The sequence below is a fragment of the Bacillus rossius genome, chromosome 8 (genome assembly GCF_032445375.1).
Source record: "Bacillus rossius redtenbacheri isolate Brsri chromosome 8, Brsri_v3, whole genome shotgun sequence".
NCBI classification, from domain to species: Eukaryota; Metazoa; Arthropoda; class Insecta; order Phasmatodea; family Bacillidae; genus Bacillus; species Bacillus rossius.
The window spans coordinates 39110737-39128070 of record NC_086336.1 but is presented as its reverse complement, the minus strand read 5'-3'; the positions used below and the strand labels follow the sequence as shown (position 1 = coordinate 39128070).

Sequence of the window (17334 nt, the reverse complement as noted above, 5' to 3'; positions counted from 1 at the left end):
CTCGCATACTCTTCCCCTCCAGTGCAGTGGCCGGTGATAGCAGTAAGGCACCCAGGCTTTTAGCTAACCTGCTTTCAGATAAGAAAAAAATAATTGTGGTTAAGGGGGGGGGGGGTAGAACATCCTGCCCTCCCCCCCCCCCCCCCCCCCGGCTACGCTCCTGTGCATTTCTAATCGATCGAGGTCAGCAATCGCCTGATTATATAATGTGTGTCGTCGCCGGAAGAAAGCCTGATGAAATGTCGCCGACCGTACCTTGTTTACCTTTCACACGGGGAAGTTGTCCCGCTGGGTGTCCCCGGCGCGAAAGAAAGGCCGGGCCAGCTGGGACGCACTCGGTGTCGGCCACTGTCCGGGCATTTATGCTTTGTGTTGTACCAGTACCTCCAACCAGGGGCGCAAAAACAAGGGGGGGGGGGCAAGGGTATTTTGCCCCCCCTCTGAAACCTTGAAGTGGGGGCAAACGGGGGCAAAGAAAGTGCTGTGTAATCAATTTTTAGATAATAAAACTGCTTAAATAGCACCATTTTCCACCTTGAAAAACAAATTTTCCCGGGGGTCTTCAATAGAGGGGATCGATGATTCTTTATAAAAAGGTATATTGCTCCCCCTTTGGAAATTTAGTTGTTGCGCCCCTGCCTCCAACCGTTCCCTATATAGCTTTCCAGCATTAATTGCGCATATTAATAAGCATAATGAAGGAAAATGAAGTCAAATTATTGAATATTAAAATATATTTTCTATGGTTAAAAACATTTTTTTTTTCAATAAAATATTGTGCGTTAATTTTCGTAATACCGAGTATTATCTCACATATACATAAATAACCATAGGCAAGTGTTGTAGTATTCCAAAGTAGCTGTAGTATTGGCAGCTGGTTCGGAAGGAGTTCTCCGTGACCGCGCCGGGCTGGGTCCTCGTTGGGAAAGGGGGGGGGGGGGGGGCTCGCACGTGTCTGCCCGCCAGCCCCGGGGAGTGTTTCCCGCGCCTCGTCTGCCGGGGGGCTATAAATACCGCCCGCGACGCCCTTCACCCCTGCGGGGCTGACGGGCCGTCGGCACGCGACCCGGCGCAGTCTCGTCCTTCCCTTGCGTCCGCGTGCTGCTACTGAACATTCCGTGGCTGTGGTTATCTTTGCGTGTACGATATGATACTGAGTGTATATCGACGCATAATTTTATATTTTAACTGCTGTTTCGTTCAAGCATATTTTTATTTAGCAATGGAAAATGTAATTGAATATTCAATAATTGGACTTTGATTTTATTTACTATTCAGTAGATATTGTATGATTATTTTTCCATTTGCATTTATTTCACACTTCTTGTGGCCTTAAAAAAAAAAATGGTCGGCCCATCATGCGCTCGCTCTAATCCGACCCCCCCCCCCCCCCCTCCGACCCAACCCTGAACTCGAGACGCCTTCCACCTCTGTGTTCACCATGGGGGGTGTGGGAACAAAATCAAATTATCTGTACACAAAAGTTTTGGTTTTGCCAACCAAATGTTTTGTTATATCAAGTAAATATTTGTCTCGCCATGTCTCATCTTGTTCGCTCTGTAATGGATGATGCGCAAGCAGAGTTGTTGGTGAAGTGAACGCGGGAAGCGTGAGGCAGGGACTCGCTGTGTGCTGCAGATGACGATGGCGACGCTGCAGAAGGACGGGGTGGAAGTGCTGGAGGCGGGCCGGGCGCTCAAGGTGCAGGCGGACTCCCCTCACCTCGTCAGCATGGGGGGCGGGCGCCTCAGCACCGCCGTCACCTTGCACCCTCTGCCTCCAGGTGAGCTCTCCCGTCCTCCCGCCTCCAGTTCTTCTTATGTTTACCTTCCACTTGCCGACTATATGAGCGCCTCAACTGTAGCAAAATGTGTGTGTGTGTGTGTGTGTGTGTGTGTATATGTCGAATACGTTTTGCATAATTAGCTGGCAGAGTTGCATTTTAGGTTCTTGTGCAATACGGATAAGAGTGACATGGAATATAAAATATGAACTTTTAAGGTTTCGAAGTCTGTTTTTTACTGTCTTCTAAGTGATACGGTTTAATTTATTTCGGATTTTTTTTTTTAATTTCAGCTAGCCTTTTAAAAACCTTAGATTTTTTGTTAATTTAAAAGGTTAAATATAATTAAATAAACTATTCTGAAAGAAATTTGAACCATACCACGCAGTATACACCAGCATTGACTTAAAAAAAAAAACAAAAAAAAAAACCAGTCTATTTATTCCATTCAGTTCGCCTTATTAGCATTGTAAAAAAAATTATAAAAAAATCAACTTTGCCAGCTATTTATATACACTTTATTTTATTTTATTCAACAAAATGTGTGTGTGTCTATATATATATATATGTATATATATATATACATACACACACACACACACACACACACACACACATTTTGTTGAATTTCGGCCACTAAAAATGTCTACAAGTGTAACCGTGTAAAACGTAAAAGTAAAATAATGACCAGCTACGGGACTTACAGTCAATTTATAAAATATAATTTTATTTATTTTTTTAACTAAAATATATTTTAGCAATTTAATGTATTAATAATCTTAAGCTATAAGTATGATAAAATGTATAATTATTATTTTATAATATATACAATAATTGTAATAAGATATATTGTCGCGGGTTGAAATTTTGCAGGGTTGTTGAAATCAAATTTAGGGACTTTACTGACGGGACTCTGGGCTGGCTGCTCTGTTCACTCGTCAGCGCAAGTGGCGTGACCATGTAATTGGGGCACGGGGCCGGCGCGGCGCGCTGCGGGCTTGCAGAATTTTGTTTGTTTGTTTGGCCGCGCGCTGGCGCAGCCACGGGCCGCAGTTACTGGGGCGCGCTGTCGTAACAAGCCGCGCGGTGTGGCCTGCACATTGGGGTAGAGGGGGGGTAGTCTTCCCAGATGTTCTAGTTAGTTGTTTAGTAAATTTGACTTCAATAACGAGCTTTTGTTATGGTAGGCGCGGCAGGGCGCGCGAATTTAAGCGCAAGTGAGTGGTGACTCGGGGCTCACTCAGGCGGAGGCTATGCGTCTCACCTGTGGTCACGAGTTGTTAGTTCGTTCGTGATGTAGGAATTCAAGCTTTCGGGCGGAAGCTATGGCCGACGCCAGAGGCCACGAGTCGTTTAATTTAAGTTAGGTCATAATGTAGTCATCTTCAAGCTTTCGGGCGGAGGCAATGGCCCTTGTCACTAGTCGTTTAGTTATAATTTTTTAAAATGTAATGTTCGTTCGGATTTTAAGGGCAGGAGAGGCCCCTACGTTAGTTTTAAGTAATCGATCAAGAAAGGCTTTTCGGAAAATGTGAGTATGGACTTATCTTTGTTTTAATTTTAAGTATTAATTATGATTTGAGGTATTCGGAAGGACTAGGGAAGTGTTTAGTGAAGTTCTCTCATTCTCTCTCTTGTAAGGTCGTTCAATCGTTAAGGAAGTAAAGAGATTATTGTTTTAAATTGTAATCCCGCTATTTAAATGTTCTTTAAAATGATGTTGAGTATTTGACTTTAAGAATAAAATAATTTTAATTAAGTATTATGTTATTTTGCAAAATCTCCTTAGTTCAGCTCTCACCAGACATCCTGTACGGGATGACGAACCTATGATCCTAGGTACAGTAAAGTATTTTATGAAGTTAAGACTAGTTGATGCCAAGCGAGTTGTTTCTATGTAAAGAGCTACGATTCTCTCCCCCCTCTGAAGGTGGATCGTGACAGAAATGGTGGTGGCACCGGCTAGGTGCCACGTGACAGAAATGGTAGAGTTCGCCGGATAGGTTCTATTTCTGGAGAGAGAGAGAGGTAGATTTTTATGTTTATTATTAAGTTAGTTTCAGCTTCTGATAGCAGGTTATTAAGAGTTTACTTGAGGAGAGGATTACGGAATTTTAGTCTATAGTGGAGGAAGTCTTTGAGATTTTTTTTTTGACGTAACAGATGATTATTTGAGTATACTTGTAAGGATAAAGTTTATAGTGATAAGTTGTTTTAAGTCGTTGAGTTTATCGGGGATTTTTACGTGAGGAGAATACGTTATAATTTAAATACTTAATAAAGATAATGCAAGTGGTTTAGTTTTATTAAAGTTAATTTAAGATTGTAGGTTAAGAGAATTATAATTTAAAATAAAAATTTTTTGTCGTAAATAGGAATTATTTTCAAGTGAAGTTTGTTTTGTTGTCGTGCGCGTAGGAGACGAGACGTACGAATTAAATCAGTCGAGGGAAGGATAAACGTTAGAAAGGAATTAAAGAGAAAACGAGAGTTTATGTAAAAGAGAGTTATAGAATTTATAGTGATGTTTTGTTTTAATTAGAAAAATGTTGAGAGTTGTTTCAGAACGACACGTCAGTGGACGTGGCAGAATGAACACGTGACGGGGAGGTGCTGAGACCTAGCGGAGAACGGAGGAACCGCAAGCGAGGGTTGGCGCACCTGATGGAATTCGGTGACGTCACGGGCTCATACGGAGACGTGGACGGCCGTGACCTTGTTTTGATCAGCTGTACGGTAACTTAGCGATAAGAAAATAGACTATTGGTTAAATAAATTTAAATTTAAGTGTGTTTTAGAAGAAGAGGAACTTTCAGTATGTAAGTAATTTAATTTAAGAAGTGTATGATGTATAGGCTAGAAGTGTTTCGTTGTAAGTTGTTTATGTTTTTGTTAGTTAAATTCTACCTCGGTTTTAAAAATATTTTTTTGGGATTTGTAAACATTATTAAGGAGGTACACTATAAAATCGATAAGCATTGAGAAAAGTGGGAAGGATAGTTTTTGTGTGTAGAGGGAATTTACTCCAAGGGAACAGAGAGACAAAATTAATGTTTTCATTAGGGCGAGGGACCCTAAGGTGAGGCGTTGTGTCCCTGGGAAGAAAGGGAATTGTAGCGCAGACCATAGGAGATGGGCTGACTACGGAATTAAGGGTCAGGAGAATCCTGAGAGTTGTGAGTAGTTTGGGGCAGGAGTTCCCCATGGTAGTACCGAAGTGGCTATCCTGTATGGGATAGGGTACCATTTCAATGAAGTTTGTTGGTGGGGTTAGAGCCCCCTGTGTAGTGGGCCTATAGCAGATAGGCACTACAGTGAAATTTTTGGTTATTTTGTGAGGTAAATTCCCTGGAGGTTAAGTAAGATTGGATTCAGTTAGGAAGGAGGGAAATGAGAAACATTGCTGTAGAGAGTTAGTGTACTTGCCTAATGTGAAATTGAATTTTACTAAATTAATTTAGGAGAAAGTTTTGTTCGGTAAATAAATAATAATGGAAGATAGCTAGATAATTAATTAATTTTTTTTGAGTAAGGTGTTTTAAGTAATGAAATAAAATAAGGTGAAGTAATTTGAATAATTGGGGAGGAGTTTCTTTAAGAGTTTAGATAATTGTTTTTGAATTTATTGAGATATTCAGCCAGTGAAGTTTGAGTGTGAGAGATACAGTGAGATTTTAAGGAAATCGGTTGTTTATTAATTAGGACAAATGAGATTTTATGATTAAGAGTCAGTAAGCATAGTTAAAATTTACGACATGATATTTGTTGACAGTTTACAGTTATTAAGGAGAAAACAGAGTAATCTATTTATTTTTATTTTAATGGTTTGAAGATAAGATTATGAATTTTTTTTGGAAGTTTCTTTGGCATGTTGGAATAATTTTTTTTGATTTTTAGAATTTACAGAGAAAATTTAATTGATTTACATTAGTTTGGAAGTATGGAGGTTTAGTGTTCGATTAGCCCTAACTTGATGGTCGGATCCCAAAAGAATGCCGTAAAACCGATAGCCAATTGAGAGGAATGCGGTAGGCGCTTGTGTAGAGAGGGGTTGTGGGAAAACTCCTTGGGACTGATGGCAGATCAGGGGCCCTAAATAGTGTGTGATGCTGTAAAACCAGTGCAGGGAAAGCCTGGTATGCTTAAATTTTTGGGCACAGGTTATGTAAACCTGGGGTTCCATGGGATTTAGTCATGTTAGCTGCTGTGAGACATTAAGAGTTCCAGGCTCCATAGTAAAGTCAATGTAAATTTTTGTTTTCTTAAAATAATAAATTTGTTTTTAATTTTTTTTGAGATATTTGATTTGTAACAGTGAATACAGACCCCGAGGAATAAGAGTTGTCATGCTGTGAGAGGAGAAGGTGGTAGGCCTAAAAGGGTACAGGCACCACAGAGGTTATGTGCATTGCATAATTTAAATATAAGGAAACTTGAGAATTTGAAATTTTGTTGTTGGTTTGTACACCCATAAGAAGAGTATAGGCAGAATTTTTATTGTTATGAGATGTCTAATTTAATTGAAAAGAAGAAAGTTTAAAGATGCAAGGTAACATTATTATTGTAATAATTGAAAGAGATTAAGAGGTAGAGAGAAATAGGCAGTTTTTGTTTGTAAGTACTAAAGTTTACATATAGAAATTTAGTAACTAAGAATGAATAATAAGTTAAGTCTAGTGTAAAAGTTTTTTTTAAGTTTGTTAAGTTAAGAGTCACAAGTAAATTTTTTTTTAGAGAGAATGTCTTTGATAGGAAGTATTAGAAACTTATGGGAATTTTAGGGTAACATAAATAATGTAGGTAATGAATAATAAATAGATGGTAGGTCTTAAGTTAGGATTAACATTTGAAGCAGAATTTAATTAAGAAGAAGGAAAATAAATAGGCCTAATGAAAAGAACAAAAAAGGATTTTATGGTAAAGCATTTTTTTTAAGTAATAAACAATGAATAATAATGTTGTTTCAGGGTAATGTGTACTAATAATACAATTTTTTTTTAGGACCAAAGAACAGGAATTATGTAATTTAAATTAACATGTATTTTTGAAACTGTTACAGATTCCTTAAGATGAGCTGAGCAGCAGTCCAGTTTACAAGATGACAAGAGTTCGAGAGACAAGATACAAGATCACTGAAACAAGAGCCAAGACTGAAGATTCAAGAGAAGAGAAAGCTGGCAGCCATGGACTTACAAGTGGAGATTAATAAGGTCATGTAAAGTTTTATTTTTTTTTATGGAAGACAGTAACTGGAGTTTTTTTTTGTTATAAACATTATTTACAGAACTTTTTAGGTTATAGTAATGTAATGGAACTAGTGAGTTGTGGTAGCTGTCAAAAAGAACTAATACCTTAAGTTTAATTTTTAAAGTTAATTTTCTTAATTTACAGAGGGATTAGTAGTTTTTTTTAAAACCTTATTTAGGTTGGAATTTAAATACAATAGCTTATTATAAATGTGTACGAACAGTTCAAGTTCACAGTACTGATAGGTAGGTCAGATGATCTTATTGATTTTGATGATTTGTTGTTTTGAGTTGATTTTTAAGTGTTGTGAATTAGACAATGAAATAGTTCTGAAAACTTAAATTATTTCAAGCTAAGAAATAGTAAATTTAATTGTAACTCGAAGGACACCAGAATTTACTTTTTTTTGAATTAGTAATGTTTGAAAATTTTATACTTTACAAGAAAGGTTATAAACAAACAGATCGGATGGAACAAGGATGCAGTAAATCACAATTTCAGTTAGAATTATTGATTTGCTTTTGAGGTTATGAAGGAAAAGTTGCTATAATTTAAAAGTTTAAATAAAATGTTTTTTTTTTTTTTTTTTTTTAAATTTGTTTGAAATAGAAAGTTTAAAAGTTAATTAGTCATGATCTAGGTGGGTGATGGGGTGGGAATTGGCCACTCTTTTTCCCTATAACCTCCCTAACATGGCCTTCTATTACATCTAACAGAATAGAAGAAGAAAAATACTTATTATTAGTTAGAATGTTTTTTCATGAAGATACCTGATGAACTTTTATTGTTTGGAAGAATAGAAGCAAGGTTAATCAGATATTTTTACTCAGAAGAAGAAGAAGATAAAGCAGTTTTATGACTCGACAAGCCAGAGATTGGTGTTTCCCCTCTGCGCTTCTATTGACTACGTTGTTTACTCTCATGGGATAGCTGGTTCGGCACCATGGAGAGAGATTGGTGGGCATTGTGGTTGCCCCCAGAAGAAAAGAAGAGTAGAAGAGGTTATGGGTGGGTCATGTGAACTGACCTTCAACCCAGTTACTTCGTGGGGACTATTTGCTGTATAGAGAAGATCAAGACTCAAGAGTTAGGGAAAATCATTGGAGGTCATGTTTCCCTTCCTTAAGTTTTTCCTATCAAATTATTTGCCTGATTAGATTATGCTAAGGGTGGGATACTTTATGTTAGCAGTTGAATTAATTAATTTTATTTTTTTGTGTGTTTGCATCCTTGCCCATCGATTGCAGTTTAGTAGTTAGTTTTGTATTTGTCAGGCGTGATGGTAATGCCTGTTGATGATGTTTCAGAATTGTAATCTGTTCGTGATGAGGATGGCACAACTCCGAAGCAGATGTGGGGAGAAGTTGTGAGCTGCCCTGGAAGCCAGTCCAGTAGCTGTTGGAGTTGAGTGGTGTTTGCTGATGGCCAGCCCAGGGAGCTACTCTTCTCGACAACACTGACTTCGAGGAGTTGCACCAACCTTCACGAGATAAGAGTTTAATTAATTGAAACACTGTAAGGACACTTAATTTTTTTTGAAGAACGAAAGAAGTATGGTAATAAACGGAAACCGAAAAAAAAAATAATAATAATTATCAAGAATTTGCACATTGTTTAACGAATACTGAGAAACTAAGAACAGTAATTTAATTTGTAAAGAGAGCTTCACTAACAGAACAATTTTTTTAGAATTGAGAACTCGAGCCTCTGAAGGTTCCTGTGAGAACAAACCAGATAAAAGTTTTACATTTAATTTTATGAATACTTGTTGTTTTAAAATAAATCTTATGCAGAATCTAGATGTATGTTCAGACAGCAAGGAACTAAGAAAATTATTATTTTTGTGAAATGAGGAATTTATAGTTATGGTTTAATGGAAAAAGACAATTTGTAATTTTGAGGTAGCTCGATGGGGCTCGAGCTCTGTGAGGGGAGGGTTATGTCGCGGGTTGAAATTTTGCAGGGTTGTTGAAATCAAATTTAGGGACTTTACTGACGGGACTCTGGGCTGGCTGCTCTGTTCACTCGTCAGCGCAAGTGGCGTGACCATGTAATTGGGGCACGGGGCCGGCGCGGCGCGCTGCGGGCTTGCAGAATTTTGTTTGTTTGTTTGGCCGCGCGCTGGCGCAGCCACGGGCCGCAGTTACTGGGGCGCGCTGTCGTAACAAGCCGCGCGGTGTGGCCTGCACATTGGGGTAGAGGGGGGGTAGTCTTCCCAGATGTTCTAGTTAGTTGTTTAGTAAATTTGACTTCAATAACGAGCTTTTGTTATGGTAGGCGCGGCAGGGCGCGCGAATTTAAGCGCAAGTGAGTGGTGACTCGGGGCTCACTCAGGCGGAGGCTATGCGTCTCACCTGTGGTCACGAGTTGTTAGTTCGTTCGTGATGTAGGAATTCAAGCTTTCGGGCGGAAGCTATGGCCGACGCCAGAGGCCACGAGTCGTTTAATTTAAGTTAGGTCATAATGTAGTCATCTTCAAGCTTTCGGGCGGAGGCAATGGCCCTTGTCACTAGTCGTTTAGTTATAATTTTTTAAAATGTAATGTTCGTTCGGATTTTAAGGGCAGGAGAGGCCCCTACGTTAGTTTTAAGTAATCGATCAAGAAAGGCTTTTCGGAAAATGTGAGTATGGACTTATCTTTGTTTTAATTTTAAGTATTAATTATGATTTGAGGTATTCGGAAGGACTAGGGAAGTGTTTAGTGAAGTTCTCTCATTCTCTCTCTTGTAAGGTCGTTCAATCGTTAAGGAAGTAAAGAGATTATTGTTTTAAATTGTAATCCCGCTATTTAAATGTTCTTTAAAATGATGTTGAGTATTTGACTTTAAGAATAAAATAATTTTAATTAAGTATTATGTTATTTTGCAAAATCTCCTTAGTTCAGCTCTCACCAGACATCCTGTACGGGATGACGAACCTATGATCCTAGGTACAGTAAAGTATTTTATGAAGTTAAGACTAGTTGATGCCAAGCGAGTTGTTTCTATGTAAAGAGCTACGATTCTCTCCCCCCTCTGAAGGTGGATCGTGACAGAAATGGTGGTGGCACCGGCTAGGTGCCACTTGACAATATTTATGTCATAGCCATAAATGACGATGTCTACTAGAATGTACACCATGACCCACTCATTCAAGGTCTGATAAACTCCACGTATCATTCAGATATAAATTGTTTACTTCGGTGGACAATTAGATTCAAAGGTTGAAGGCCCGGCTACAACAGTCCGAACCTGTGGGCGGTCCGTGTCATTATCCTGATGTCAGTGACGTCACATCGTCGATCGGAAAACTGCTCCGTCTACAGCTGCGGTGTCCGACGCTATTAGATTTCTGAAGTAGTCACCAGAGCGCAGTAAATATATAACGCCATTGTTTTTGTTCATTGCTTTCATGTATTGTGAGTAAATTTGTACGTTTTGAATATTCATTTTGCTTGCGAAAGTTGTGGGAGTTGAACAATATTTAGTCTTTCCTTTCTGTTTAAGAGCACATTTTTTTTTGTAACCGGGACATGTCATGAGTGATCGTCTTCTTCTATGCTACCAAAGGACACATACTGGAACCAAAAGTTCAAGTTTTCTAAAGTATTCGGACCACACTGTCCACACCATCCGTGACGTCAGAGGGACATGTGGACCACCCGGCGATCATTGTCCGTCGGACACAGTTTGGGACATTGCTATTGTATACGGGTCTTTATGGTTTCCAGCAATCACTTAACGCTAAGATTCACAACCTATAGTTGGTTATTTCATTTTTTCTATATTTTTTTTTTAGGAATCTCTGTGCTGCTGCTGTGTGTTACAGGTTTTCTCACCAGATATTAAATAAACCATAATTATGAAAACTTGCGTGGATTTTTGCCGCTATTAGATAATGTTAGTGAAAATCTATTGATAAAGATTGAGCCACGAAATGTAAGATGCAAGAAACTGTCTTTAATTTACAGTAAAAACCCTTAAATAACTACAATAACAGCGGGCGTGTTAGGTTATGCCTCGCCATCTTGCAATTTCAAATATTTTGATACCGCTTGCAATAAGTCTTTCGTGCTAGTTTTTTTTTTTTTTTGACATGGCATAGGACTTAGCTTTGACTGCATGTTGAAGTCAACATTTGTGATGGTTGTATTAGCCCGCGCGAAATGATAAGTTATTTCCTCGCGGCGCTTACAGACTAGAGCCTGTTGGTAAATATGCTGTTGCAAAAAAGTCATAGAAGGTCTGGGAGGTATGATGTAGCATTAAACACTGTATGATTGTTACTCCCCTCTAATAGCCTTGTATGCAATTCAGAATTCCTTTAGGCGTCTGTGTTGCTGCACTGGTGTTCAGTCTATGCTGCCAGCCTAGAAACTGCAGAAGTGTTTTAAATTGGAAAATTGGATAAGAAAAAAACAATGCAACCAATGTTTTCCATCTTCTTGAGTTCGTCGGCACTTTGGCTCGACAGTTTGTGAACTTCCAGAATACAAAATTTTCTCAGCAATGAACAAAACAGTTCTCTGCGGGGGAATGTAAATACAAAGACTTTTAGAAGCAGCACCAATACAGAGAAAAGAGTCAGGGGGGAGAGGAGGGAGAGGGGGGAGGAAGAGTGTTAGGGAGGGGGGGAGAGGGGGAGGGGGAGGGAGAGGGGAGAGAAAAAACTGTTATCTAAATAAGCATGAAATAACAAAATTAGTACTCACTTCAAAATAAGCTCAAATACACTCTCCCGCGGGCTGTGCCCAGCGACCTGCTGGGTTACCGAAGCCTGGCAGTGCGCGGGTGATTTGCGGGCCGTCTGGAGGCGACTTGACAGTGCCATATGCTACCGCGTCCCGTGCGTGGCAGATACGGGATCCCAGTGAGATTAGCAACCTCGCCGGGGTGACTGTGTATAATCAATAGCAGTCCGCGGACCACTGGCTGGCATGGTGGAGTCGTTATGATTATCGGTGGTGAAAGGTAGCCTGGATGCTGATCGGCGCGCTGCTGTAAGCAGTTTTGTCGGCGAAGGCACCGCAGGGGGGCTCGATGTGCCCTGGTAGCGAGGTGTAGACGAACTGCGGGCTGGAACTGGCGGAGCTGCGGAATGCTGCGCGCTCAACGGAACTGAACAGCATCGGTACTTTGAAGGAAGACAGCGATGGACTTCGTCGGGGACGCACCACAACGCCGAAAGTACAATAACGCCGAAAACCATAACGCCGAATGCCAAACTGACTACAACGCCGACAGCTAGAAAACTGCTGTGTACCACAACGCCGAATTACCACAACGCCGAAATACATTAACGCCGAAAAATATCATTGCAGGACTGCCACAAAGGTTAGGTTAGGTAAGGTTAGCACACAAATTCATTCAGTTGTTTTTCATTTTGCTCCTGTGGGCTCCCCTCCCCGCAGCAATTTTTTTCGGCGTTACTGTATTTCGGCGTTGTGGTACACGGCAGTTTTCTAGCTGTAGGCGTTGCGGTCACTTTGGCATTCGGCGTTATTGTACGTTCGGCGTTGTGGTAACGACCCGACTTCGTCTGGGGCCACTATGAGGCCTGTGGTAGCCCTGGACGGCGCGACTTGCAACCGACTCGGGGATTTTGGTGAACAAGAGGGTCTGAAGTTCGCCCCCCCCCCCCCCCCCCTCACCGGACTGGAAGTCTTACCTCCACCCTGGCTTGAAAGGTTTCCTGGAAGAAGGAAGAATATGGAGCCAGGGATGTTAGACGTACCAACTTGTTGGTACATATACCATTTTTCAGGGTCTTGTACCATGTACCAAGTAGAAATTGTGCTGGTATGCAAAAATACCAACTTTGAACATCGACCATGCGCGATGCGCCATGCATTAACAATTAACATTAGGCGTGGACGAATAATTCGAATAGTTGCGTTTTAATAATTCCATCTGTATAGTATTAATAAAACAGCCTTTTAAGAGAAATTTTTAAGTGCTAATTTAATTGAAAGTATTCATACTAGGTGTAAACGTTTTTATGGCCATCTTATAATATCAGAAGCTAGTTCTCTAGAAATTCAAATGCAGATTGTGAAAGAGCTTTCAGCAAATACAATCTGGTAAAAACTAAAACCAGAAATAGACTTACTATCAAAAATATTGAAGGATCGATGTTGGCGTCACAATGTGTCAAGTCAAATAAAAACTGCTGCACAAAATTTGAGCCTGATAAGAAATCTATGAAACAAAATCTACAGGATCTTTGTCAGTGTAAGATCTTGGAGCGTACCAGTTTTTTTTTTTCAGATACCAGCTTTTAATGACCTCTGTACCAGGTTCGTTGAGCCACTGTCTAACATCCCTGTATGGAGCATCGCCAGGCTACCTGAAACCCCGTGCGCCCGCAGTTCGAGCTTGTTTACTGGCTCGTCTGCCCACCGCTGAGAGCACTTGTGCTCTCAGCCATCGCGCCAGGCCTTAGCCGCCGGCGAATCAGTGGGTCTACCCGCTTGCGGAGCTCGCTCTGCCGCCTTCTGACGCTGTGAATGTTGCCAGAACCGAAGCTGCCCCGCTGGCCTAGCCGCGGCTCCGGCGTTAGGGGAAGAGAATATTTACAATAGCACCCATCTTTATTTACAAGCAGCTGACTGGCAGCTGGGTGGGCTGACGAGTGTAGTCGCCCGCCTCCGGTACTGCAACCCAGGATTGCGCAACGAAAGAACCAATTTTCCAACACCCGCATGGTTGATTCTTCTGATCCACCCAACTTTTCTTACCTTCACCTTCTTCCCCCTTGTCCAGTAGCTACCTGCTTGCTTTAATGCACGATTAATTGATCTCCGCATGACCCGGCCCAGGGTTTTTACCTGGGTCACATTAGCTAGCTTTGAGCTAGGGCGGCCGATGGGGCGTCAGCCACGGCATCAATCGCTGCCATGACTGGCCAATAAACTCCAGTAGCACACGATTCACGTGACCTTTTCTCGTGTGATTTAAACCCAGTATGAGTAGAGCATGTAGGCTTTAAGCCTGGGACACGCCTATGTCCTCACCTAACCTGGACATTCCCCGCACATTTTAGATTTAACTTAGGCGAGGAAAAAATATTTTTACAGATATTTTGAATGCAAGCTATAATTACGCAATAGTGTCTAAAACACGCACACAGCACAAACATACCAAATAAATTAAACTACCAAAACACAAATAAGCACACAATGGCAGTTCACAATTAAATGTATTATTTTTTAGACACTAAATACACTTTCCTCTTCTTAATTTTAGTATAGGCTGTCTGGCAGCCTGGCGGGAAACGACACAAAGTCGCCCCAGAAAAAACCAGCACCCCCAAACCCAATGCGGACATAAAGTTCAAGCGCCCAACCCCCCGCATGGTAGACTCTTTTCTACACTGTCCAACTCTTCTTCCTGAACCATCTCTCTGTTTCCAGTAACCAACCTGCTTGCATAAGGCATGATTTTGCACCCAGTATGAAAGAGCCCAGTGTTTTTTTTTTCTGTGTCTATGCGTTCTACCTGGACCCAACTTACCTATTTTTAGTCTAGAGTTAAGAAGTGAGGGGAGTTATAGTCATGGCGCCAATCGAAGCCATGGCTGGCCAATTCCCTCCTAGCACATGATGCATGTTACCCCTCCTGCGTGGCTTAACCATGCATGATTAGAGCGTATAGGCTTTGGTCTAAGACGCACTTAGAGAATCTCCCTAACCAAGACCCCTCCCAAACACACTTAGTTTCAAGCTTAGGTTAGGAAAAACATGTTTCACGAAAACGTTGCATGAAAATTCGGCCTTGAAATTTTTACTCCCGTCGCGCTCGAAGAAGTTCTACTTGAGAAAAACAACAGTTATAAGTACCTACCACCAGGGGCGCAACGACAGGGGGGGGGGGAGGGCAAGGGTATTTTGCCCCCTCCCCTCCCCTTCTGAAACCTTGAAGTGGTGGCAAACGGGGGCATAGAAAGTGCTGTGTAATCAATTTTTAGATAATAAAACTGCTTAAATAGCACCATTTTCCACCTTGAAATACAAATTTTCTCGGGGGAGTACCCCCCCGGACTCCCCGCTTCAATAGGGGGGGGGGGGGGATCGATGATTCTTTATAATAAGTTATATAGCCCCCCCCCCCCCCTTTTGGAAATTTAGTTGTTGCGCCCCTGCTTAAACCCAATATGATTAGAGCGTATAGGCTTCGGCCTGAGATGTACTTATTGTCTTCCCTACCTAAACCCATCTTGTTTCAAGCTTAGGTTAGGAAAAAAATGTTTCACGAAAACGTTGCATTAAAATTCGGCCTTGAAATGTTACTCCCGTCGCGCCCGAAGAAGTTCCACTTGAGGAAAACAACACTCACTGGCTGAAGCACGCTCGTGCCACGTGTGCCGCAGGCCGCGTGACGCTCGGCTCGAGCCCGGCCTGCGACGTGATGGTGCTGGGCACCGGGGTGCAGCCGGCGCACTGCCACATCGAGAACAGCCACGGCGTGGTGACCCTGCACCCGCTCGCCGACATGACCGCCGTTGACGGCCTCAAGGTCACCGCCCCGACCCGCCTCATGCAAGGTGAGCATCCAGCACACTTCCCGTGTGGCCCTACTCCAAACAACATCAACAAAATATACAGTGCGTACTTTTATTTGAATTTGTCTCTTTTTTTGTGCGGTATAGATATGGAGAACCACTGAAATTTTTTTTTATGTTAAAATCAATGCTGGTGGCTACTGCGTGGAATGGTTTAAAATTCCTACCAAAAAAAAAGTTATTTTATTTTATTTGGCCTTTCTAAAATCTTTAAAAAAATTCTGATGATTTTAAAGGGCGAGTTGAAATTAATATTTTTTTTTTCTGGAGGAAATTAAAACCAGTAAAATTGACTTTAAACCTAAAAAGTTGATTTACATTCCATTTCATTCTCCTTATCCGTACTGCAAGAAAAAAAAAGCAACTTTACAAGATAATTATACGAGAAGTATGCGATTTATATATATATATATATATATATATATATATATATATATATATATATATATATATATATATATATATATATTCATTTTGTGAAAGTTCAGCCACTAAAAACGTCGGCAGGTTTAACCGTGTAAAACGTAAATATTAAATAATGACCTGGTACGGGACATACAATACTGTGCTCGTACAAGAAAGTCAGTTATTGGTATGCATATTTACTTATTTCATCAAAGACAACGTAAAAAGGTTCTTGGGTATTTTTAATTTAAAAATAATTTTTTTTTATCTTTGGTGTTAATCTATATTAATCATTACCAAACGGTTGTAATCAGAGTTTGATAGGTATGGCAGGTGCCTTGGACAGCTTTCCGGGTACAACTGGTTAACGTTCATTATCAGAATGTTATTAATTATTGTTACTATTTTATGAATAATATAAACTTTATATCGATTATCAGTCAGTGTAGCCCTGATAGCTTTCGTCCTCTCAAGCAGACCCAAGTTTCCAGAGCTGCAGAGCTGTTACTTTGAGCTGTATTTTTGTGTTTTGCTTTACGCGGTTGCCGGACGTGCGTGACTGTGTTTGTCACTGAAAATTTCATGGGCTCCATTTTTACAATGCTACTGCTTACTAACATTTAGCCCACGTAGTTTCCCGTGTCATTGATGTAATTGAGAAGTGATTGGTGTCTGTTTTAGTTAATGTCTCAGTTAAATTAGCCTGTACAGTAAATGCTCCTTAAAACAAATAGGATGCTCTATGGCAACAAAAAATTACAAATGAGTATTACTGTTAAAAAAAAAAAAATGTGAGCGGTCTTTCTGTACTTGCCAGTGATGTGTAACATCTAACCTCGATAACGAGCAAATTGTGTTCTCGTGTTGCAAATACACTTTAAATACATCAGTCGGACACGAAATTTAACGTAGAATTCTTTAAAACAATGCCTAACGTGATTAATATACACCAAATGTTTTTTGTAACTACATTCCCGGACGCTAATCACAAGTATTGTCAGCACCCGTCTCTAGCTAGAATCCGCTGCCGGAGCAGTTACATCGACTGTTGAATCATTTGATTAGCAGATCGAAATTTTAAACTATATAATGGAACTGCTCCGATAAACGCGAAAAAGACTTGGGGGAAAAAAATACTAAACCCCGGCTACGGAGCTGGAATTTTATTAAAATCCTGCCCATCATGTTAAAAATCACTAAACGGTTAGTACAATAAAGTTTCCCTTTGAATTTGTGAACTTTGGTTCACGTCATCCGCCTCATGGCAGCGCCGTGGTTGTTACACATTTCCGTTCCTTGACGTCCGTCGAGTTCACGTAAAATTTACCCACCAAATGCCTTATATCGAGACCTAATATTTT

The 17334-nt window shown here is 40.6% G+C and overlaps 1 protein-coding gene across 1 annotated transcript in view; it reads left to right on the top strand.

Moving 5' to 3' along the window:
- The window catches only part of LOC134534767 (pleckstrin homology-like domain family B member 1), a 237166-nt gene that overhangs the window by 98379 nt on the left and 121453 nt on the right, over nucleotides 1-17334 (top strand). Inside the window, exons 2-3 of the mRNA XM_063373308.1 lie at nucleotides 1639-1783; nucleotides 15377-15550. Coding sequence (XP_063229378.1) covers nucleotides 1639-1783; nucleotides 15377-15550 — 319 coding nt within the window. The remainder of the gene's footprint in view (nucleotides 1-1638; nucleotides 1784-15376; nucleotides 15551-17334) is intronic.